The following is a 26723-nucleotide window of genomic DNA, read 5'->3' as shown; positions in this document are numbered from 1 at the left end:
CAGGCTTCCCAAATGCTGTAATAAATTAAGCCTGATGAGTTGACTTGAAACTGTTTAATGTTGCACTTTTTATATGTAGAAGAAAGGTTTTGTCATTTTATTTAATCAAAGCAACAACTTGAGGCAGTTTAATGTGGATTAACGTGGGCAAAATTATTATAGTGTACCCAATGTTAAAAGGATAAAGCCATTGTTTACATATTTGGTAAATAAAAAACTAAAAATTTATATTTTGTTGTTTTCTTACTGTATCGTGACCTCTAAACCGAGGTACGTACCGAATCGAAATTTTTGTGTACCGTTACACCCCTAATACATTTTATAGTCCGAAATTTACGGGATGTAATCCATTAAAAGGGATAAAAGTGCAGAGTTACAGTGTTTTGTAAAAGGTGGATAGGATCCGCACTCGCACTTCTTGAATCAAACATGGCTCATTAGCATTAAAGCTAGACTATTGTGAGACCTTTGAGAATTTTTGCTGAAAAACTGTATAATATAGGACCTTTAAATTTGAAATCTTACCATGATGACAAAGAAGTAGAAGACAGATAGCCAGCCCAGCTTGCTCTCAATGAGGGACACCAAGTACTAAAAGATGACATTGTTTAGTTTGAGTTCACAGCTTCATGTGTGGCTTTGAAAAAGGACAACATACTTGTCCACCGGCAGCTCCTATACTTCCTGTCCCGTCCACAATGCCCGTGACTGTAGCCAAAGCCTCTCGACTTCCCCGAACGGCGTCCTGCCTCCCCAGATCAGCAGATATGGCTGAGCTGATCATGTTGGACGGACCTCCGATGAAGAAGCCGGTGATGGCCAGCAGGGCGGCGTTGGCGGCCTTGTCATTTGGTGAATCTGCAGAGGTTAGCGTCCATGAAGGCGTATCGTTGGATGCGGTATCGTGTGTCATTTCAGTGACTACTCACGGCTGTACCCCACAAGGGAGGCCATGGCTAGCGCCAGACTTAACCCCAACACTGGGGATCGCTTTCCCAGGACGTCCGTTATCAGACCCTGAACGGTTCCCCCTGAAAGAGAAACAACATAAAGTCAGTCTACTGACCTGAATATTAGATGGCATTTTTTCTTCAGGAAAAATAAGTCCTATATTGGCGGTCGAGCAATTTATACATGCAAACCGGCAGGTCACGTCGAACTAAGTTTACAAGCAAGTTGGAGCTTTTCTTCCTGTCACTCACGCACATTGGGAGAGATTCAGCCGTGACAAAAGCAACAAAAATTTTTTTTTGATTTTGTCAAAAAAATAAATAAATAAAAAGTATTCAGTAGTGTGTTCCAACTATCGTGGGATCACACTCCTCAGCCTTCCCGGTAAGGTTTATTCAGGTGTACTGGAGAGGAGGCTACGTCGGAGAGTCGAACCTCGGATTCAGGAGGAACAGTGTGGTTTTCGTCCTGGTCATGGAACTGTGGACCAGCTCTATACTCTCGGCAGGGTTCTTGAGGGTGCATGGGAGTTTGCCCAACCAGTCTACATGTGCTTTGTGGACTTGGAGAAGGCAATCGACCGTGTCCCTCGGGAAGTCCTGTGGGGAGTGCTCAGAGAGTATGGGGTATCGGACTGTCTTATTGTGGCGGTCCGTTCCCTGTATGATCAGTGCCAGAGCTTGGTCCGCATTGCCGGCAGTAAGTCGAACACATTTCCAGTGAGGGTTGGACTCCGCCAAGGCTGTCCTTTGTCACCGATTCTGTTCATAACTTTTATGGACAGAATTTCTAGGCGCAGTCAAGGCGTTGAGGGGTTCCGGTTTGGTAACCGCAGGATTAGGTCTCTGCTTTTTGCAGATGATGTGGTCCTGATGGCTTCATCTGACCGGGATCTTCAGCTCTCGCTGGATCGGTTCGCAGCAGAGTGTGAAGCGACCGGAATGAGAATCAGCACCTCCAAGTCCGAGTCCATGGTTCTCGCCCGGAAAAGGGTGGAGTGCCATCTCCGGGTTGGGGAGGAGACCCTGCCCCAAGTGGAGGAGTTCAAGTACCTAGGAGTCTTGTTCACGAGTGAGGGAAGAGTGGATCGTGAGATCGACAGGCGGATCGGTGCGGCGTCTTCAGTAATGCGGACGTTGTACCGATCCGTTGTGGTGAAGAAGGAGCTGAGCCGGAAGGCAAAGCTCTCAATTTACCGGTCGATCTACGTTCCCATCCTCACCTATGGTCATGAGCTTTGGGTCATGACCGAAAGGATAAGATCACGGGTACAAGCGGCCGAAATGAGTTTCCTCCGCCGTGTGGCGGGGCTCTCCCTTAGAGATAGGGTGAGAAGCTCTGCCATCCGGGAGGAACTCAAAGTAAAGCCGCTGCTCCTCCACATGGAGAGGAGCCAGATGAGGTGGTTCGGGCATCTGGTCAGGATGCCACCCGAACGCCTCCCTAGGGAGGTGTTTAGGGCACGTCCAACCGGTAGGAGGCCACGGGGAAGACCCAGGACACGTTGGGAAGACTATGTCTCCCGGCTGGCCTGGGAACGCCTCGGGATCCCCCGGGAAGAGCTAGACGAAGTGGCTGGGGAGAGGGAAGTCTGGGTTTCCCTGCTTAGGCTGTTGCCCCCGCAACCCGACCTCGGATAAGCGGAAGATGATGGATGGATGGATGGATATTGAGTAGTACCTCAACTTACAAGCTGAACTGGTTCTGACAGAGCTCATAACTCAAAGTTATCCATCGAAATAAATTAATATCAATTTACTTGGTGCTTGACCCTAAAAAAACAGCTCTTATGCATTACTTTCTAACAATTTGTATGTTTTAACTGTTCCCCATGTATGAACTGAATTTGGCAAAAGAGCTTTTGGTATTGCTGCCCCTATGGCATGGAATGCATTGCAGACGAAACTGAAACTCACTGAACTAATTCCATTTGGAGCCTTCCGTTCTGTCCTGAGGGCAGAGAGCAAGAGACCTTTGCTCAGTGCCTGTGTTTTTAAAAGGTGTAAATCTTTATTGTTTTACAGTTCTCTTTTATGTTTTTTTAAAATGTATGCCTTAATGTATTACTTTTATGAAACTGCTCTGTGACATGTGCTGTTGACCTCTTGGCCAGGTCACCCTTGTGAAAGACATCTTGATCTCAATGGGTTTCTTATCTGGTTAAATAAAGGTTCTACAGAATGAAAAAAAAAAAAAAAAGTCATCCAACACCTTCAATCATTGTCCCTGAAAACCTCAAATAAAGCCAGAAATTTTGGGGTTATTTTAGATTCTGATTTACATTTCGACGGTCACATCAATTCAGTAACAAAATGGGCCTACTATCACCTCAAAAATGTAACAAGACGTAGAGGGCTCATGTCAGCTCAAGACTTTGAAAAACTTGTACATGCCTTTATTACCAGTAGGCTAGACTATTGTAATGGTCTCCTTGCAGGTCTTCCCAAAAAAACTGTCAGGCAGCTACAGCTTGTTCAGAACGCTGCTGCTAGAGTTCTAACAAAGACCAAAAAATGTGAGCACATTACACCAATTCTTAAATCCTTACATTGGCTCCCTGTACATCAGAGAATTGATTTCAAAATCCTCCTGCTCACATATAAATCACTACACGGTATAGGGCCGAAGTATATCACTGATATGCTCCCACTATATAAGCCCTCTAGATCAGTGGTCCCCAACCTTTTTGTATCCGCGGACCGGTTAACGCTTAATAATTTGTCCCGCGGTGTCCTTTTTTTTCTTATTTTTCTTCTTTCTTCTTTGTCATGAAGAAAGGAAGTTTTTGTCATGAAAAAGGGAGTTTTTTGTGGTTGGTGCACTATTTGTAAGTGTATGTTCTGTTTTTTATGTTGATTTAATAAAAAAAAATTTTTTAATAAAAAATTATTCTGCGGCCCGGTACCAATCGGGCCACGGCCCGGTGGTTGGGGACCACTGCTCTAGATCACTAAAATCTTCTGGGACCAATCTGTTAGCGGTTCGCAGAGTAAACTCAAATCAAGGGAGAGCATCATTCAGTCACTACGCAACAAATAGTTGGAATAAACTTCCTGAAGATGTCAGACTTTACCTAACTCTGACTACATTTAAAACTAGACTGAAAACTTTTATGTTTTGATTGATTGATACTTTTATTAGTAGATTGCACAGTACAGTACATATTCCATACAATTGACCACTAAATGGTAACACCCCAATAAGTGTTTTAACTTGTTTAAGTCAGGGTCCACGTTAATCAATTCATGGTATTCACCTTAGCTTTCAGCTAAATCTTTTAACTTTCGCACTGTTTTTATTCTTATTGTCTGCATTTTAATTTTGCTTTCATTTTCTTTCATTTCACTTTGTTGTCTCTGAAGCACTTTGAGTCTGCCTTGTGTATGAAAAGTGCAATACAAATAAAGTTGCCTTGCCTTGCCCAAAACAGCACAACTTTACCATACAACAGTGGTTCTCAACCTTTTTTCAGTGATGTACCCCCTGTGAACATTTTTTTAATTCAAGTACCCCCTAATCAGAGAAAAGCATTTTTGGTTGAAAAAAAAAAAAGAGATAATGAAGTAAAATACAGCACTATGTCATCAGTTTCTGATGTATTGAATTGTATAACAGTGCAAAATATTGCTCATTTGTAGTGGTCTTTCTTGAACTATTTGGAAAAATATATATATAAAAATATCTAAAAACTTGTTGAAAATTAAACAAGTGATTCAATTATAAAGATTTCTACACATAGAACAAAATCAACTTAAAGTGCCCTCTTTGGGGATTGTAATAGAGAACAATTTGAATTCATGAACATAATTCTAAATATTTCTTCACAAAAAAATAAATCTTTAACATCAATATTTACGGAACATGTCCACAAAAAATCTAGCTGTCAACACTGAATATTGCATTGTTGCATTTCTTTTCACAGTTTATGAACTTACATTCATATTTTGTTGAAGTATTATTCAATCAAAATATTTATAAAGGATATTTGAACTGTTGCTATTTTGAGAATATTTTTGAAAAATCTCACGTACCCCATGGCATATCTTCAAGTACCCCCAGGGGTACGCGTACCCCCATTTGCGAACCACTGCCATATAACATGAGTTTTATAAAGAAGAACTAACTTTTATATGTGCAACGTTGTATAAAAACAATTTGACGGAATGATTACAAACAACTAATGTCATGATTTTTCATGACTGTTTTGGTTTTATGTTGCATTCTTCCTGTTTAGGGTTTGTATCCATTTTCAGGGCTACTTCCTCTTTTTGACTTCTTGTGGGAGCACTGATTCCTCACACCTGTCCCCTATCACAATGAGGAGGGTACATTAGCCAGCGCCGCATTCCAGGTGGTCCTGGATCATTGTTTGTTTGTGCTTCACAGAGAATATGTTAGCAGAACCGAGGACAAAACTAGTCATTTCTAAGGGATTTCATTCTGCCCAAAGCAGGGACATTTTTCCTTAAGACTTGCAATTTCAAGAATAACTGTAGTGGCGAACAGCTGTCTCGTCAGCTGATGCGTGAACTCGCAACCGCGACGGCTTGGCAAATCCCACTTAATAAAATCATATTTGATCATAGAGCACTGCACCCCTATTCACCTAGGCAACCCCAGGCAAGGTCTATATCATTCGGCATTAGTTCAGCCAGTCGGCTTATATGTTCAGAGCAGATCTAACGTTCACGCGCAGGTATAGCGTGGCGCGCTCCAGGCTCATCTGCTGGTGCGCGAGCCCGGTGATTAGAAAGAAGGTTTAGTTCCTTACAGATAACCCAGAGTTGTGCCAAAAGTGTACCACAACCGAAAGCTGATCGGACAGCCGGTTTTTCACTTAAAGGCTGCTAAAGATTAAAAAGAAAAAAGATGCTGTTTCTTTGTTTTGAGAAACTGTTGCAAACTAAAGGAAACTAAAAGGAAAAAAATAATCTTTTGAGTGAAATCCAGAAGCCACATTCAGCATTGGTACATCCTTTCAAGTGTGGGACAAGCACAGCGAAACAAGCAAAACACTTGACAATAACAATTAGTCGAGAGACAGATTTTATCTTGAAACACACTTAAGTTGAGGTACCACTGCCATCCATCCATCTTCTTCCGCTTATCCGAGGTCGGGTCGCGGGGGCAGCAGCCTAAGCAGGGAGGCCCAGACTTCCCTCTCCCCAGCCACTTCGTCCAGTTCCTCCCGGGGGATCCCGAGGCGTTCCCAGGCCAGCCGGGAGACATAGTGCTCCCAACGTGTCCTGGGTCTTCCCCGTGGCCTCCTACCAGTCGGATTTGCCTGACACACCTCCCTAGGGAGGCGTTCGGGTGACATCCTGACCAGATGCCCGAACCACCTCATCTGGCTCCTCTCGATGTGGAGGAGCAGCGGCTTTACTTTGAGTTCTTCCCGGATGACAGAGCTTCTCACCCTATCTCTAAGGGAGAGCCACGCCACCCGGCAGAGGAAACTCATTTCGGCCGCTTGTAGCTGTAATCCTGTCCTTTTGGTCATGACCCAAAGCTCAGGTGAGGATGAGAACGTAGATTGACTGGTAAATTGAGAGCTTTGCCTTCCGGCTCGGCTCCTTCTTCACCACAACGGATCGATACAACGTCCGCATTACTGAAGACGCCGCACCGATCCGCCTGTCGATCTCATGAGCCACTCTTCCCTCACTTGTGAACAAGACTCCGAGGTACTTGAACTCCTCCACTTGGGGCAGGGTCTCCTCCCCAACCCGGAGATGGCACTCCACCCTTTTCCGGGTGAGAACCATGGACTCGGACTTAGAGGTGCTGATTCTCATCCCAGTTGCTTCACACTCTGTTGCGAACCGATCCAATGAGAGTTGAAGATCTTGGCCAGATGAAGCCATCAGGACCACAACATCTGCAAATAGCAGAGATCTAATCCTACAGCCACCAAACCAGATACCCTCAACGCCTTGACTGCGCCTAAAAATTCTGTCCATAAAAGTTCTGAACAGAATCGGTGACAAAGGGCAACCTTAGCGGAGTCCAACCCTCACTGGAAACAGGTTCGACTTACTGCCGGCGATGCGGACCAAGCTCTGACACTGATCATACAGGGAGCGGACCGACACAATAAGACAGTCCATTACTCCATACTCTCTGAGCACTCCCCACAGGACTTCCCGAGGGACACTGCATTGCCTTATATTCAGGGTTGTCTTATATTGGGGTCAATGGAACTAACGTACAGTATGCTTACCGATAATACCGCCGACGTCGTACCACATGGACAGGCGGTCAGCTTCGGCCTCCTTCCAGCCATAGTTGTTGCTCAGGTAGAAGGGAAGCCAAAAGAAGAAGGAGTAGTTCACCAGCTTCAGACACGCGTACGCTAGCGAATACTGGCAAGCAAACACACACAGATTAATGGTCAGTGAGGAGGTCACTACCTCGGGACACGTTGAACGCTCACCGGAAGAACTCCCGGCAGACAGAAAGCCTGGAAGAAGCCCACAGCTTTTGACTCCTCACGAGGTTCATCCTGCTGTTGAACCGAGTGGTTGCGGGAGTACGCGCCATCCTCATTCTCCTCCTCCTCTTCTTCTCCATCGCTCATCAGAGGTCTGTGCGTGTCTGTCTCAACTGGACTAAGTCCAGTTTCACACGCCGTGCTCAGACCTGACATACACAAGTTTCATAGAATTTTTCAGATGTCCCATTTCAACACTTTAGAGATACTCTTCAAATATTTTTAATGCATACTCGAATGGACAGAGATAAAAGCTACGTAGATAGAAAAAAAACAATTTCAAACTGAAGACCAGACTTATTATAGTCTGATAAATCCCGCCTCTCACTTGTGTAGTAGAAGGTTGTGGCCATAAACTGAGAAGTTGGTCAACTTTGACATTTAATTTATACCCAGAGATGGCGAGAAAGACACAAAAAGATGTTGGTTTGCTCACCCTTTTTTTTTTTTTAAGTGCGTAAGGATTATGAGTAATGATGATTAATTATTTTTTACATTACATATTAAATATACATATATATGTATGTATACACTTGTACAGTATATATGTATGTATATATGTATGTGTATATATATGTTTGTATATATAGATGTATGTATATACATATATGTACATAACCACAAACATATATATATATATACACTCATATATACTGACATATACTGTATAGATATAAATATATATACATATACAATATATGTACGTATATATATATATATATATGTATGTGTATATATATATGTTTGTATATAAAGATGTATGTATATTTACATATATGTACATAACCACAAACATATATGGCGGTATAGCACGGTTGGTAGAGTGGCCGTGCCAGCAACTTGAGGGTTGCAGGTTCGATTCCCGCTTCCGCCATCCTAGTCACTGCCGTTGTGTCCTTGGGCAAGACACTTTACCCACCTGCTCCCAGTGCCACCCACACTGGTTTAAATGTAACTTAGATATTGGGTTTCACTATGTAAAGCGCTTTGAGTCACTAGAGAAAAGCGCTATATAAATATAATTCAATTCAATTCAATATATATACACACACTCACATATATACTGACATATACTGTATAGATATATACATATACAATATATGTATGTATATATATATATGTATATATATGTTTGTATATATAGATGTATGTATATACATATATGTACATAACCACAAACATATATATACACACTCATATATACTGACATATACTGTATAAATATATATATATACACACATAGAATATATGTATATATATATATGTATGTGTATATATATATATATCTATGTTTGTATATATAGAAGTATGTATATACATATATGTACATAACCACAAACATATGTATATACACACACACTCACATATATACTGTATAGATATATACATATAGAATATATGTATGTATATATATATATATGTATGTGTATATATATATATGTTTGTATATATAGATGTATGTATATACATATATGTACATAACCACAAACATATATATATATATATATACACACACACCCTCACATATACTGTATAGATATATGATGGCACTGTCTTTAACGTCCTCTATAACCTGCCGTTTCTTCCACTTTTTCCACCAAACAAACAGTGTGCCGGCCCAGTCACATATTGTATGAGGCTTCTGCAGACCAGCAGAAGTGACTGCAAGACATACTTGATCAACAGCCATAGGGCTGCATGGGTATTTGTTCTGTTGTGTTACGGTGCGGATGTTCTCCCAAAATGTGTTTGTCATTCTTGTTTGGTGTGGGTTCATAGTGTGGCGCATATTTGTAACAGTGCTAAAGTTGTTTATACGGCCACCCTCAGTGTGACCTGTGTGGCTGTTGACCAAGTAACTGGGCTGGCACGTTGTTTGTACAGGTTATAGAGGACGCTATGGACAGTGTCTCCACGGTGCCCCTTTAATAATGGTATTTGAGTGAAATTCGGGAGAATGATTAGCCCTGGAGGGGCACTGAAGATTGGGAGTCTCCCGTAAAATTCGAGGGTATGCAAGTATGACGCTGTAAAGCGCCATCCATATAAAACTTGCGGGTCGCACCAACATAAAATTTTCATATTAAGGTGCGGGCCGCAAAATAACGCCTCGCGGGCTGCAATTAGCCCGTGGGCCGCGTGTTTGAGATCCCTGATCTATATATACACACTCACATATAAATAGATACATAATACATATCCATATACATATACATACAGCATATCCACATATTCATATGTATATATATATATATATATATATATATATATATATATATATATATATATATATATATATATATATATATATATATATATATATATATATATATATATATATATATATATATATATATATATATATATATATATATATATATATATATATATATATATATATATATATATATATATATATATATATATATATATATATAGGGACGGCGTGGCGCAGTGGAAGAGTGGCCGTGCGCAACCCGAGGGTCCCTGGTTCAAATCCCACCTAGTACCAACCTCGTCACGTCCGTTGTGTCCTGAGCAAGACACTTCACCCTTGCTCCTGATGGGTGCTGGTTGGCGCCTTGCATGGCAGCTCTCTCCATCAGTGTGTGAATGTGTGTGTGAATGGTAAAATGTGGAAGTAGTGTCAAAGCGCTTTGAGTACCTTGAAGGTAGAAAAGCGCTATACAAGTACAACCCATTTATTTATTTATTATTATTATATACACACTCACACACACATATATGTACACACATATATATTTTTTATATATTATATGGATATCCAATATCTTATTTTATATATTATATAAATATGATTAACAAAACAGTAAGATACAAACATCCCATCAAACTCAATCCCAGTGAGAGCAGACACTGAACAGTAAGTGATTGATTTATTTCGTTCGTAAAGTAGTTTGTTTTCCTTTTTAAGCACTTAGCAATACTGCTACTTGCTGGATCTGCTTATCACACACTTTCTAAAACTTGTCGCCCATCCTAGGTATATTCAGGATAAAAATATATGGTTCTGGGTCATAATCTGTCCCAAAGTTGTCTTTGTTGTCTCTCATGAAGTCTGCCATGAGGAGCTGTTGTTGTTGTTGTATGAAAAGCTTAAAATACGCAAAACACGTAAATATTACATGTTATCATTAATGTGCCCGTTACTTGGTAACATGTATAGTTGTAGCCTTGATATAAACCACGCCATTTTTTCCCCAATATGCCTTACCAACTTCTTTCGGAGAGGTGAGCAGGCCGAAGAAGACCACCACACCACCAGCAAACTGCACCACTGAGGTCACCAGGAAGGTGTACTAGCACAGGAGCACATGCGGTTAGCATTTATCTGCAGCTTTAAAGACGTGGTGTCTTGCGTGACTCACCTCGTAACCGTACTTGAGCATGCTGGATGCCAGGAAGGCGCCCAGGATGTTGCCCACCGAGGCACAGGCGCTCCACAGGCCAAACACAAAGCCGCTCCTGGACAACATCACATCGTAAGAGTCGTCTAACATGTTCAACACTATTTTAACAGCGCCTTTTATAAACAAATACATTTACAGGAACAAATTCTTAATGGCATCTGTGTTCAGTGGCGATGAATGGATGTCTTTGTGAAAGTGTGTGGATGTGACACCGGATGCAGTGTGGGATAAAAACGCATAAATAATTATAAATAAACATGTATGTATAAACATACACATACATACATATATACACATAAATACATATATACACATACATTAATTTATACATATACATACATACACATATATAAATATATATATATATACATATATATATATATATATACATATATATATATATATATATATGTATAAATATACACAGACACATACATATATGTATATATACATATATCCATATATATATATAAATATATACCGTATTTCCTTGAATTGCCGCCGGGCATATAGTATGCGCCTGCCTTGAATTACTGCCGGGTCAAACTCGCTTTGCAAAATAATTAGCGCATGCTTAGTATTACCGCCTGGTCAAACTTGTGACGTCACGAGTGACACTTCCCCTGTCATCATTTTCAAAATGGAAGAGGCGGATTTCAATACCGGTAATTTGAAATCACATAAAGGGGAAGAACATTAAGAGCTATTAAGCAGAATTTAAGGTCCAAGCTATTGAATACTGGAATGCTAAAAAGAACAGTAAGCAGCTATGTTTCATTAATATACCGTAGCTGCATGTGTCAAATATGAGTCATTAAATGACTCCCGCCTCCTGGTGGTAGAGGGTGCTAGTGATCCTTCTTGCAACTACTCGGCTGCAGAAGAAGTGACAATGAGTGACGTGATATGTGCTGGGACGGATATGACGCGAGGGGTGCACGACAGACCTAATAAAGCATTTTCCAGTCCTAAATATCCAGTGTATTATTTATACAATAACACTTCATGGTGGTAGCGGTGGGATAAAGAGATCACCCACTCAGCAGAACGGGAGGGGGAGTTGTCCGAGGGTAATTCTGTCGTCGCCCGCACTACACGTGAGGAGCCGAGCTAACTTTTAGCAGCGGTCTGATAGTTTTCTAAACTGGACTTTCAATCGAAACAGGAGGTAATAAAGGAAGCTCTCCATCAAGACAGAGAGACTTTTAAAACTGAAGAAAGATAAGGAAGACTTCTATAAACAAGTTATCAATACTTTTGATCAGAAGCAGCTGGCATGGATTTCATTCATAAGTAACGGTAAGACCATAATAACGTTTTTTTTTTATTAAATGTGCTTTTCATGATGGTATCCTTACATCACACTCAAATTTTTACTACATGCCTTTGGTAAGTGCCGGAGTGAAAAGAGGTTTTAAAATAATTAGCGCATGCTTACCTTTACCGCATGCCTTTGGTAAGCGCAGGAGTGAGAAGAGGTTTTAAATTAATTAGCGCCCCGGCGGCAATTCAAGGAAATTTGGCATATATATATATATATATATATATATATATATATATATATATATATATATATATATATATATATATATATATATATATATATATATATATATATATATATATATGTATACACACACACAAACAGTATATATGTGTATATATATATATATATATATATATATATATATATATATATATATATATATACACACACACACACACACACACACACACACACACACACACACACACACACACACACACACACACACACATACATACATACACACCCCGTCTTGCCGAACCAGTTAGCCATGACAGCGACCACACAGGGCCAGACGGTGGACTGCAGCAGTCCATTGAGAACCCACAGGCTACAGTAGAGGTAGATGTTGTACAGGTGGAGCCACTCTGTCAGCGTGCCAAACGCAAAACCCTGCACAGAAAAACAACATTCCATAGTCTACATACTGAACAAAACAATACCTTATATAATGGTAAAAAAAAAAAAAAAGAAAAAAAAAGTGGGTCATCTTCAGTTAAAGGAAAGACCCCCTCTGCTGGTCATTTGATAGAAGGACAGTTTGTTTTGAACTATATTCAAATTTAAAGACGGTTTCTCTTGCCTCACTGTAACTTGGACTGCTAATATAAAATACATCAGTCACATAAATTTAGAAAACAACAAGGTCTTGTATAATAAATACTTATTCCATAGTTATTTACTTTTAAAACCAGGCGAGTCCTCGGGCAGTTACAACTACCTTTTCTCCCCACACCTGTTTAGCAACTTTTCTCAGACTTTGTTAGTCCTGAATCATCATGGACATTGTTATGACCAAATAGTATGCAGCAAATAATTGAGTCTCATACCAAAAAAAAAGTATTTGATAAACTATGATTTTTTTTTAATGGAGGTTCCCAGGCCACACTTTCCCTTCATGGTGAAATAAGTCAACCAGTGGTGTTCAAAGAGTTGCCAAATGACGAAAGAGTGTCTTTAAGTTGTCTTTTCCTAGCAGTTGAGGAAGTAATACAGTTTGAGTTGCAACCAGGTTGTGGAGGTTTTTTGCATACAATAACAATGCAACGAATAAATACATGACGCCAGAAACACCTCTTTCACTTTTATGTGTGCCTCCACTCCCAAAATATAGTGTCAAAGTAGCTAAAGTGCATTACAGATCATCTTATTCTCTGGCGAACCGGGCGTGTATGAGGTGTGTTGTGAAGCAAAGTTACGCTTTTTACCATTAATCGATTAACGTGGACCCCGACTTAAACAAGTTGAAAAACTTATTCGGGTGTTACCATTTAGTGGTCAATTAGTTTGTGCACATTCATATAAATTATTCAAAATTACAATTAAAAAATTTAGCCGGGGGCCAGGCTGGATATATGCGCACTAATTGACTGAAAGCGCACGCACTTGGCGCGATGATGTCATGTTATCGATGGAAAAATGCATTTTTAGACCATATGATTTGCCTGTGCAGCTAGGTGACCCCGAGAGTAACAAGCAGTTGCCTTGTTGCCTTTCCATTAAGAACAATAAATTAGTTTTATTATAAGTTTGCTGGTTTCAAGAAATGTGATGCCGAGCGCATATCATTATGTCAAGATAATGGCACTAGCATTTACTTAATTTAAGAATATTTTTCAACATATTGAGCAAAAAGGTCTAAAAACTTTCTACCAAGAAAAGTGCACTTTTTATTAGTGAGGATATACTTATTTTAAGGTATTTTTGGGTTCATTGAGGTTAGCTAATTTTGCTTTTTTGGAAAGTCTTGACAAGCCAGATTTTCTTGTTCTATTGTCAGATAATTTTGCTTAGTTCAAATAAAATACCCCTAATTTTTGTATTTTTTTTTCTTATTTTTGAACACTGACTTTTTGCAGTGCAAGCAGCATAACTTTATTGGATTAAAAGAGTGGAAAGGTGCACTGCAAAAACTGAAATCTAAGTAAGATTAAATATCTCAAATAAGGGTGATATTTGCTTATTTTCTGTCTGATAAGATAGTTTTTCTCACAAAGCAGATTTTATGTTGAATTGTTTTACTTGTTTTAATGGTTTTGGTCCTAAATGATCTCAGTAAGACAGTACAGCTTGTTGCTGAGATTTGATGACCTATATTGAGTAAAACATGCTTGAAACTAGAATATCAAGTGTTGCAAAGCTGTGTCATCAACACTCAAGTATAAAACTACTTTTTTGAAGTAATAATTTCTTTTTGCAAGCATGAAAAAAAAAATTCATGACTTTGACACAATTGTGTCTCATATTAAAACAGATGACAGCCAAATGGACTTTGCTGATTTATTTTCAATGAAACAATAGAAAATACATCCTCATATAGTAGTACAGTTATTTGTCAAAACGTGGACTATGGTGTGGTTTGTTTTCCCGGAATGCAAAGGAAGGTGACTGGACATGGCATGAAGGTAAAGACATATTTTAATTTATCTATATAAAAAAAGTGCAAACTAAGGGCGCGCACAAGGCGGAGAACAAACTTGGCTGAAAAACTATGGATATGAAATAAAAGACCCGCTAAACGTGACATGAATAAACAAAACTTACTTGGAAGGAAATTAGCAGATCGATACATAACCAGAGTGAACAGAGCATGGAGCAACAACAATGACGCCAGACAGACTGCCTGGCAACTACAAGCTTAAATAATAGTGACATGATTAACACAGGTGCGTGAGTCCTAAACAAATCAGGTGTCCAAATGAGCACAGGTGAAGTAATCGGTCATCATGGTGACAAAACAATAGAGCGTAAACAGAAACTAAAAAGAGTCTTAAACCAACAGAACATAACGAAACAAAACGTGACCACATTGGTGAGAATGTACTTATTTTAAGGTATTTTTGGGTTTAGTGAGGTTAGTTAATTTCACTTGTTTTGGAAAGTTTTGACAAGCCACATTTTCTTGTTCTATTGGCAGATAAGTTTGCTTAGTTCAAATAAAATACCCCTCATTTTTGTATTTTTTGAACACTGACTTTTTGCAGTGAGACTTTATCATTTATAATTAATATTTCCTACTAAGTGGACATTTTTTATATATTGCGGTCATGTCCGAAGAGCAATACATGAGGGATGATTGTACAGTATTCTGTTCCAGTATTGACACAGAAAACAAACATGAACACCGACTAAGGCAAGGTATAAATACAGAGCAGTAAAATGATACCAGGAAGAATTTACAGCTTGAGGCTAATAAAAGTGTGGCCATAAGAGTGCAATGTACAGAATGTGACCACTCACCACGGCAGCGGAGCCGCACAGGCCGAAACACAGCACGTAGCGCAGGTTGACTCGGTCGCCAATCACGCCGCTGAGATACAAACCCTGCAAGGAAGAGACCAAGTACTTGAAATCGAGGGAATGTGTCTAATCATTTAATTAATAACCTGAAAAATTATTATTGTTTGAGCAATCCAAATAAAAATATTTAAACAAAAAACAGACGGGACACCCTCGCCAGTGTGAAGGTTTGGATGCAAAATGTGAGTACAAGAGTTGCAAAATTGCATTAAGAAAAGCATGTATCATGCAAATATTATTGTGCTACTCCACACAATCTCACTGAGGTTGGAGAGTACTGGGAGGGAGTAAAGTGGTTAACTTGCCACAGAGAACTATGAGCAATTAAAGAAAGTGCAAATGTACAAATACTCCAGGTGATGAACGCAGGGTTATGTTGGTCAATTTTTTAAAACAACTGGTAGATTACAAAAATATGATCTATTTCTTATTGAGTTATTGCAATGACCTTGAAGGGGAACTGCACCTTTTTTCCCTAATTTTATCCATCATCCACAGTCCTTATGTGAGACAAGAACAAAACGTCTATCCCTTTTGTGTACGTTCTAAATAGTGAAAGACTGCTAGTACGAGGAGGCTAACAATGCGGGTATATGAGATGCATCTATTCTGGCTATATAGCGCCGCAAAAAAATATTTAAAAACGCAAACAAAGCTGGCATATTGACCATGCTTTTAATTAAAGATGTCCGATAATGGCTTGTTTACTGATATTAGATATACCGATATTGTCCAACTCTTAATTACAGATACCGATATCAAGCGATACCGATATATACAGTCATGGAATTAACACATTATTGTGCTTAATTTTGTTGTGATGCACCGCTGGATGCATTAAACAATGTAACAAGGTTTTCCAAAATAAATGAAGCCTCAAACCAGTAGATTGGAATTTGGGACATGCTCTCGCTGAGAAAAACTATGAGGAGGTTGACTTGGGCGAGGTTGTGGGGGGGTATAGCGGGCGGTGTATATTGTAGCGTCCCGGAAGAGTTAGTGCTGCAAGGGGTCCTGTGTATTTGTTCTGTTGTGTTTATGTTGTGTTACGGTGCGGATGTTCTCCCAAAATGTGTTTGTCACTGTTGTTTGGTGTGGGTTCACAGTGTGGCGCATATTTGTAACAGTGTTAAAGTTGTATATGGCCACCCTCAGTGTGACATTAATGGCTGTCGAACAAGTATTGCTTGCATTAACTTTTGAATGTGAAAAGCCGTAGACATGCGACCGGGCCGGCATCCAAAGGAAGTGCCTTTAAGGCTTAATGCCGCTCTGTACCTCTCCCTACGTCGGTATACACAGCGGCGTTTTAAAAAGTCGTAAATTTTACTTTTCGTAACCGATACCGATAATATCCGATATTACATTTTAAAGCTTTTATCGGCCGATAATATCAGCAGTCCGATATTATCGGTCATCCCTACTTGTAGTTCTAAGCGCTAACACAGAGGAACTACTTTTCTGCAGTCATGACACATCGCTTTGATCACACTGCTCTTTGGACCCATACAAGTAGCCAGCTCCTAGCTTCTAGCTAGCTTGGCTGCTAATAGCGTTGGCTGCAACCTACCATAAAATAAAGTACAAGGACATGCACTAAATAGCAATAAAAAATGCGCCCAAAAACATGTTTTTATTTTATCACTCCCTGATAACTGAGCAATAGCAATACAGAAGTGATCATAGATCGGTGGGAGTGACACGGTAGCCCAGCAGGCACAAGACATATAGCACAACATTGAGAACTTGTTGAATTAGGTCCAACTCAAACATAACGTTGAAACAACATGCTTTTTGACAACGTTTAATCAATGTTGTGGTCTGACGTTGATTTGACCATTGAATTTTCATCATTTGCCAACCAATATTCTACAACACAAATACAATGTTGAATTAACATGCTTTTTGACGCTGTTTGAACAATGTCAGGTTGTGACGTTGATTTGACCTTTGAAATTTGGTCATGTCCCAGATTAGAAATAGTGCTACATGATAACACTCCAATGCGCTCACGAAGTATGCCATTAGTGGTAAAAAACATGGAAAGAGCTCCCTACGTCGCTATTGGCATTGGTTTCACAGAGCTGCATAGCAACAAACCGTTGCTGTGACCCAGGAGAGAAGTTGCAGTAATGTTTAACATGACCAAAATACTGTAAATATTACATGTTATTATGAATGAGCCTGTTACTACATTACATAAGTGATTATAAAAAATGTTTAGCTGCATTGTTAGACACCACTTAAAAGCAATGTTCACTATTTAAAACCACAGAAAAGGAAATGTTTTTTTCTAGTCTCACATAAGGATTGGACAAAATGTAAAAAAAAAAGTGCAGCGCTTTCCCTCATCGGCGCTAATATGGTCATTACGTGAATTACCGTATTTTTCGGGTTATAAATAGCAGTTTTTTTTCATAGTTTGGCCGGGAGTGCGACATATACTCCGGAGCGACTTATGTATGAAATTAACACATTACCGTAAAATGTTATAAATAAATAATAAATAAATAAATGGGTTGTACTTGTATAACGCTTTTTTACCTTCAAGGTACTCAAAGCGCTTTAACACTACTTCCACATTTACCCATTCACACACACATTCACACACTGATTGAGAGAGCTTCCATGCAAGGCGCTAACCAGCACCCATCAGGAGCAAGGGTGAAGTGTCTTGTTCAGGACACAACGGACGTGACGAGGTTGGTAATAGGTGGGGATTGAACCAGGGACCCTCAAGTTGCGCACGGCCACTATTCCACTGCGCCACGCCGTCCCCGTTAAATAATATTATTTATCTCATTCGCAGAAGAGACGAAGAAAATGTAAGCAATTGTCACACACACATCAACCAATAAGAATTCGGGGGGGGAGGGTCATGGCAGAAGTGCATTGTGGGTCATGGGATGCTAACTGCTATATGCTATAAGCTACTGCCGTAGCTATTAAAATGGATCATTTCAACGTTGGCGGTAACTTATAAAAACTAACAAGGGCTGAACAAAAATGGCACGGAAAACTAAATCACGTACTGCAGATTACAAGCTGGACGTAGTGAAATATGCAGCAGAAAACGACAAGAGGAAGCGGCGCATACCTTTGGAGTTGGCAGAGTTTTTTAGAAGCGACATCGAGGAAGAAGATTTCATCTGATTTATCGATTAGGAGTGACAGATAGTTTGGTAAAGGTATAGCATGTTCTATATGTTATAGTTATTTGAATGACTCTTACCATAATATGTTAGGTTAACATAGCAGGCACGCTCTCAGTTGGTTATTTATGCCTCGTATAACGTACACTTATTCAGCCTGTTGTTCAATATTCTTTATTTATTTTAAATTGCCTTTCAAATGTCTATTCTTGGTGTTGGATTTTATCAAATAAGTTTCCCACAAAAATGCGACTCATACTCCAGTGCGACGTATATGTTTTTTTCCTTCTTTATTATGCATTTTCTGCCAATGCGACGTATACTCGAGAGCGACTTATAATCCGAAAAATACGGTAGTAGTTTTATAAGTTATAAAGTATAACCAAGTTTTACCAGAAATGTAAATTTTACAAAATTTTGCCAAGCTACAAGTACCCGTGCAACCTTATGACATGACGAGGGACGCAACGATAAACTGTACTAATGATAACCGCCGTAAAACTACCGACTCTCATTTTGACAGTTTTAAATCAAAATGATTGAAAAACCGTAAATGATAACTGCGATTTAATAAATAAATCACAGCTTGCTGGCTTAAATGCTAACATAAAAACATTTTAACTTAAACACAATTCTGTCTGAGCAACTAAGATATTCAATAGTGCACAATGGACCTACAAGCTGTGCTCTCTTAGAACAGAGTCCTCTTTTTATACTCAAGACCCAGGTGTATTTAGGGAGCGTTCAAGGACCTCTGAACAGAGTTGGACGCCACCATGTCCGCCAGAAATAATAAATAACAATAGATTTTATTTGTTACGCACTTTTCATTTCAATAAATCTTAACGGTGCTACGGTACAAACCAATATTGAAAACAATACAAGCTTAGCCATTAAAACAGACAAAATACTAAAACCATAATGAAACATATGAAACACATAACATGCAACATGGTGGCTTTCCTAAGAAGGTGTCTATTTATTTTACTTAATAAAAAAAAAATTACTTGGTAAAAAATTTGAGTGTGTATAAGTTGTATAATTTGAGCACATTTAACAGTAGCATGATAATAATAACCGTGATATAAAAATTCCATATATATAGATTCCTAGATAGGACCAGGAAAAATGTTTTTATAAGAAGCCATGTTATTTTTTTTCGTGCAACGCATTAACGCACATGATTAATAAAAAAAAAGGATGACGTTATCATATATGAATAAAAAATAATCAAATTCGGATTAAAGCTTAACTTGTTACACAGTCTGTGATTACGATGAGGCGGCCGATTTTACTTAACAACAGAACATTAAGTAAAACAGAGGCAACTTGTTGGTATTGCAGCAACAAACGTTCTTATCGGCGAAAATAATTTTTAAAATACCCTCTTAAAGGAAAACACGTACTAGAGGATGGCACCGATAGCATGAATGCTACATCGATTACAAGCAGAGGAGAATGCTACGCTGGCAGAGTTTCCCTGCAACAATGTTGTCAACAAAAGTAGCAGAGTTAAGTTAAACATATGCCTTTGCTAAATGGTCAGCCACTGCATACAGGACACCTAAACATCTGTGAAGACCAAGTCCTGCAAGAAGACCATATCACCACACCTGATCTGTTGTACAATACCTTCAAGAGGCACAATTACAGAAAGGATAAACTGTACAACACAAACAAGAGCATCAAGTTGCAACTACTGGTTGATGCTGAATTTATTTTGCTAACCTGAAAATGTTGGACATCTGTAAGTAATCGCAACAAGCTGGGGTCGGATTGTCATCTGAAAAGGTTTGTTTAACGACGGGTTAAACAAAAGAAGAGGAAATGCAGATTTAAATGGTGCACAAGGTTGAGTTGTTTAAGAGTGCGTTTACTACATTATTGATTAGTAACCAGAGGTGGGTAGAGTAGCCAGATATTGTACTCAAGTAAGAGTACAGTTACTTTAGAGATTTATTACTCAAGTAAAAGTAAGGAGTAGTCACCCCAATATTTACTTGAGTAAAAGTAAAAAGTATGTTGTGAAAAAACTACTCAAGTACTGAGTAACTGATGAGTAACCGGATTACAGCAACAAATAATGCACAAAAACATAAAAATTGCAATGAGCAAATTCAGAGCCAGGAATATCTCTTGAGCAACTAACAAATAATATATATTAAATAATAGTACATCAAAATAAAATAAAAAAATGGCACATTGAGCCACAATAACTTAACAGCACCATAGCCTCAGTAGGCATTCATTGATTTGATTGATTGAGTGATTGATTAAAACTTGTATTAGTAGATTGCACAGTACAGTACATATTCAGTACAATTGACCACTAAATGGTAACACCCCAATAAGTTTTTCAACGTTTATCAATTACTTAGTAAATGACCAAGTCGAGGTGATCTACCTCATATATACATACACACACTCACATCATTTATACACACACATATCGTACATACACACACAAAATTATATATATATATATATATATATATACACATACATTTACATATATACAGTATATAATTTATATTTATTTATTTGGCCGTTTTTGTTGACATGTTAAAGGTGTTTTAATGAATATACATGCATGTTTAACATATAGATTCCTATCTTTCATGAAGACAAGAATATAAGTTGGTGTATTACCTGATTCTGATGACTTGCATTGATTGGAATCAGACGTTCACGTTTTCAAATGGAGGAGAAAAAAAGTTCCTCTTTTCTGTCTAATACCACATGAAAGTCGTTGGTTTTTGGCATCTTATTTGTCCAGCTTCCATATTCGTTTTTATACACTTTACAAGAAATACATTGGCGGCAAACTCCGTAGCTTGTTTGCGCTGGCTTTCGAAGACTCTTATTTTGTTAACGCAGGCGCGATGGAGCGGCGCTTTTATTGTGAAGACAGGAACTGTGCGATCAGTCTTTAGGCTTTTGACGGAAAGTACGGTTGCAATAAAAAGTGTCTTTTTTCCTTTACACTTTTGATTGATTGATTGAAACTTTTTTTATTAGATTGCACAGTACAGTACATATTCCGTACAATTGACCACTAAATGGTAACACCCGAATAAGTTTGTCAACATGTTTAAGTCGGGTTTTACGTATCACGGTCATGTGACCGCCTGGCTCTGTTTGATTGGTCCAACATCACCAGTGACTGCATGTGATTGGTGAAACGCAGGCATGCGTAGATTCTACTTTGAAGCTCTGTCATTAACCAAAACAAACATTAATATCGATAAAAAAAAGTAGCGAGTAGCGAGCTTAATGTAGATAAATGGAACGGAGTAAAAGTAGCGTTTCTTCTCTATAAATATACTCAAGTAAAAGTATGTTGCATAGAAACTACTCATAGAAGTACAATTTATCCCAAAAGTTACTCAAGTAAATGTAACGGAGTAAATGTAGCGCGTTACTACCCACCTCTGTTAGTAACCCAACTTTGCTTGCAATATTATTGCAAATTCTTTCAAAATGTGCTCTGAATTGTTATTATACTTATTGTGATCAAGTTTTGAGCAAATAAATGACTTGCAGTTCAGTAAAAAAAAAAAAAAAAACGTTCCTTTATGACATTCTGACTACTATATTGCATTTGTATCCAAATATTGGGGTATACTTTGCTATGCAAATTTTACTTATGCAACAAAATAAGAAACCGTGATTAATCACAGTTCAATAGTGAGATTAATTTGAATTAAAATGTATCACCTGACAGCCCTAATTTGTTCATATTTTTATAAACACAACTGCTAAAATGACTCACCACAGCATAGGAAAAGAGAAAAATGGAGTCCAGCGCTCCAAGGAAGAGTGTGGCCTGCTCTTCAGTCTCAAACAGGCGATTGCTTTCCCATGTCTGAGACCAAAAGGGGGTTTGCATGTTATGATATGCGTTTAATAGCAAACATTTCCCAGCATCCTGTCACGATTTACCTCGCTCGGAGAGAAAGCGGGAGAGCTGGCATTCTGAGGCGACGGCGTCCACTGGGCGGAGATGCTCACTTTTACATTGCTGAACGTCTTCCTGGATGCATGCAGGAACACATAACTGGGGAAGACAAAAAAGGGAGGACAATGATTTTCTGCTCAGCTGCCTTGTTAATTGTTGTTCTAATGTATTGTCCATCCACCCATTTTCTACCGCTTATTCCCTTCGGGGTTGCGGGGGGCGCTGGTGCCTATCTTAGCTACAATCGGGGGGAAGGCGCGTACACCCTGGACAAGTCACTACCTCATCGCAGGGCCAACACAGATAGACAGACAACATTCACACTCACATTCACACACCAGGGCCAATTTTTAGTGTTGCCAATCAACCTATCCCCAGGTGCATGTCTTTGGAAGTGGGAGGAAGCCGGAGTACCCGGAGGGAACTCACGGGAAGGACATGCAAACTCCACACAGAAAGATTCCGAGCCAAGGATTGAACCCAGGACTACTCAGGACCTTCGTATCGTGAGTCAGACGCGCTAACCCCTCCACCACCGTGCTGTGCGTAACTTATTGTCATTACATACAAATTATTAGCCTAAAATAGGGGTGTCCAGAGTGCCACCCGGACCTCAAGCTCCTCATGCTCTCCCTTGGAGAGCATGTCCCAAATTCCAAGGTGCGGTTTTGAGGCATGTTTGAAAAAAATAATGCACTTTGTGACTTCAATAATAAATATGGCAGTGCCATGTTGGCATTTTTTTCCATAACTTGAGTTGATTTATTTTGGAAAACCTTATTGCATTGTTTAATGAATCCAGCGAGGCATCACAACAAAATTAGGCATAATAATGTGTTAATTCCACGACTGTATATATCGGTATCGGTTGATATCGGTGTAGAGAGGCGGAGCCGACGGACCGACGGCGGGGCAGGACACGCTGTAGCCCTGCTCAAGATGGCGGCAAGGAGGCGAAGAATGCGGAGGAACGGAGAGGCAGGGCGTGCCGGGAGCACCGCCGCTGCAATCCAGATCAGGTACGTGGCTCACACACCAGTAATCAATCTACATATCTCCTCGCAGTATATAAAAGGGGAGAAAGAGGAAAGATAAGAGAAGGAGGTGGAGTGTCCACAGAAGATGCAGCGCAGGAGCGATCAAATAGCGACAGAGAACAGCACACGAGATACGACGACGCGGCCGGCTGAAAGAGCGACCGAGGAGGGAGCAGCGGAGAGGAGCTGAAAGAGCGATCCGAGCTGACGAAAAAACTTTATTGAAAAATAAAGAGTCAAACATGTGCTGAAAAGCGATGTCCTTCCTGGGTGGTCCACGCAAACCACACAATCGGAATCAGTAATTAAGAGTTGGACAATATCGGATGTCTGCACAAAACCCATTATCGGACATCTCTACACCTCAGTCAAATTTGGTACTTGATGGATGCTAGCATTGGCATACTGGCATTGTAAACACATTTTCCAGGCACACACTTCAGAGTAATATATTTTGAAACTTGACACATGTTACAGTTAGCATGCAAACCTTTTTAGCTACTTTAGCAGGTATACACTCCAGTGTAGTATATTTTGTTTTTTCACCAACGCTAATTGTAAGCATATTAGCATAGCACTGTTGGTATTAAGGGTGTGGGAAAAAATCGATTCGAATACGAATCGAATATGTTGTGCGATTCAGAATCGATTCACTTTTTTTTTTTTTTAAATCAATTTTTATTTTTTTATTAATCCAACAAACCACTACACAGCAAAACCATAACAACGCAATCCAATTCCAAAACAAAACCTGACCCAGCAACACTCATAACTGCAATAAACAGAGCAATTGAGGAGACACAAACACGACACAGAACAAACCAAAAGTAGTGAAACAAAAATGAATATTATCAACAACAGTATCAATATTAGTTATAATTTCAGCATAGCAGTGATTTAAAATCCCTCATTGACATTATCATTAGACATTTATAAAAATAAAAATAAAGAACAATAGTGTCACAGTGGCTTACACTTGCATGGCATCTCATAAGCTTGACAACACACTGTGTCCAATGTTTTAACAAAGATAAAATAAGTCATATTTTTGGTTCCTTTAATAGTTAAAACAAATTTACATTATTGCAATCAGTTGATAAAACATTGTCCTTTATAATTAAAAATGCTTTAAAAAAACCTACTACTCTGCTAGCATGTCAGCAGACCGGGGTAAATCCTGCTGAAATCCTATGTATTGAATGAATACAGAATCCTTTTGAATCGGAAAAATATAGTTTTTGAATCGAGAATCGCGTTGAATCAAAAAAATCGATATATTATCGAATCGCGACCCCAAGAATCGATATTGAATCGAATCGTGGGACACCCAGAGATTCGCAGCCCTAGTTGGTATGCTAGCTTTTTTTGTTTTAGCTCATATCTTTTGTTACTTGACGCTGTCTGGCCAGTTAGCATTTCAGTTCAACTTCGGATCTTCAGCATTCACACGAAATGTCTACAAAAAATTGCATTTTCTACAGTAGTTCTTTGACAAAAAATCTATTATATTGGTTTTGAAGGTGAAAACTACCAAACTGGCCCCCGCATGCTTTGATTTATCGGTCTGTGGCCCTCAATGGAAAAAGTTTTGATTTATCGGTCTGTGGCCCTCAATGGAAAAAGTTTTGATTTATCGGTCTGTGGCCCTCAATGGAAAAAGTTTTGATTTATCGGTCTGTGGCCCTGAATGGAAAAAGTTTTGATTTATCGGTCTGTGGCCCTCCATGGAAAAAGTTTGGCCGCTCCTGGTCTAAAACCAATAAAATGGTAGATCATGATTTAGAAATATGAATACAAATTGAATGTATTCATTTACAATTGTAAAGCCTTTAGGTTCACATAATGCAAGTTTCTACTGCCATTGGAAATAAACACACACACACTTCACACTATCCTGACAACGTCTGCCCTGTGTTGGTCCACAGACCTTTGACCCAAGTAAATAGCTTTCATCCATTCAGTTTGTCCCTACACTACACTCACTCTGCAGCCATATTTCCTTTTTTAGTGCATGAAAACACACACACGCACAAGCTTTGGGGGGAAAAGGGCAGCACAAATTACCTAAAGAAGGTGAGGAGGAAGGCGACCAGGTGATGATGGGTGTACTGTGACAGGAAGCCACAGCAGGAGGGAGGCATCACAGGGACGACTGGAGGGATGAGGAGGACGAGGAGGAGAGCAATAGCGGAAAGGACAGGAAGGGAGCTCAGCTAAAGACTCCCAATAACACCTGGTGGTACAAACACATCACGGGTTGCAAATAAAGTGCCTGAAAAGAAGGAAGTCATGGTTAAAACTTTGACGTTGCTATTCATGGGGTTGTACATATGTTTTTGTGAGTGCGCTCTTTGCGCTGTTATTTGTGTCTCTTGAAAGCCAAAGTAATAAATCGTGCTTATATGTTCTATTTGCAAGGGGAAACTAAGCAAACTATAGTTAAATTCTAACATTGCCATTGAACACATCACTTACAGATACACATTGACTTAAATATATACAACTGTGAGTTCTTTCTCCTTTTCTTTGTCTTCTCTGTGCTGCCATCTGCGTCTAGTAGTAAGGATGTACAGACAAATCAATTTACATCCGAATCGAGATTCTCATTCACCCTGATTCAAAATATTTTCATAATTTTAAAAGATCTATTTAAAAAACATAAAAACAACTTTTTTCATTTTTCCAAAATCTATTTATAAAAAGACACATCATGCAACCAGAAATAGCTTTTCTAACCTGTATTAAAAAAGTTCAATTATAATCATCATACAGTACATGCGAGAATCGGTTTGAATTGAATCGTCACCCCAGGAATCAAAATCGGATCTAATTGTTGGGTGCCCAAAGATACATACATC

General features: G+C 39.2%; 1 protein-coding gene across 6 annotated transcripts in view; it reads right to left on the bottom strand.

Moving 5' to 3' along the window:
- Positions 1 to 26723, bottom strand: part of slc37a3 (solute carrier family 37 member 3) — a 69404-nt gene that overhangs the window by 4786 nt on the left and 37895 nt on the right. For 2 of the 6 annotated variants that reach the window (XM_061914522.1, XM_061914524.1), the window contains 12 exons: positions 25930 to 26137; positions 22813 to 22927; positions 22643 to 22735; positions 15659 to 15742; positions 12666 to 12811; positions 10831 to 10927; positions 10677 to 10761; positions 7385 to 7590; positions 7172 to 7313; positions 930 to 1031; positions 659 to 858; positions 526 to 591 (listed from right to left, as the gene is read on the bottom strand). In XM_061914522.1, coding sequence (XP_061770506.1) covers positions 526 to 591; positions 659 to 858; positions 930 to 1031; positions 7172 to 7313; positions 7385 to 7590; positions 10677 to 10761; positions 10831 to 10927; positions 12666 to 12811; positions 15659 to 15742; positions 22643 to 22735; positions 22813 to 22927; positions 25930 to 26006 — 1413 coding nt within the window. In that variant the 5' untranslated portion in view covers positions 26007 to 26137. Of the gene's footprint in view, positions 1 to 525; positions 592 to 658; positions 859 to 929; positions 1032 to 7171; positions 7314 to 7384; positions 7591 to 10676; positions 10762 to 10830; positions 10928 to 12665; positions 12812 to 15658; positions 15743 to 22642; positions 22736 to 22812; positions 22928 to 25929; positions 26138 to 26340; positions 26419 to 26723 lie in introns of all 6 variants that reach the window. The other 4 variants (XM_061914523.1, XM_061914527.1, XM_061914526.1 and 1 more) reach the window with 3 other exon arrangements.

Source organism: Nerophis ophidion, linkage group LG10, assembly GCF_033978795.1.
Source record: "Nerophis ophidion isolate RoL-2023_Sa linkage group LG10, RoL_Noph_v1.0, whole genome shotgun sequence".
Taxonomy (NCBI): Eukaryota; Metazoa; Chordata; class Actinopteri; order Syngnathiformes; family Syngnathidae; genus Nerophis; species Nerophis ophidion.
This window is presented reverse-complemented; position numbering and strand designations above follow the sequence as displayed.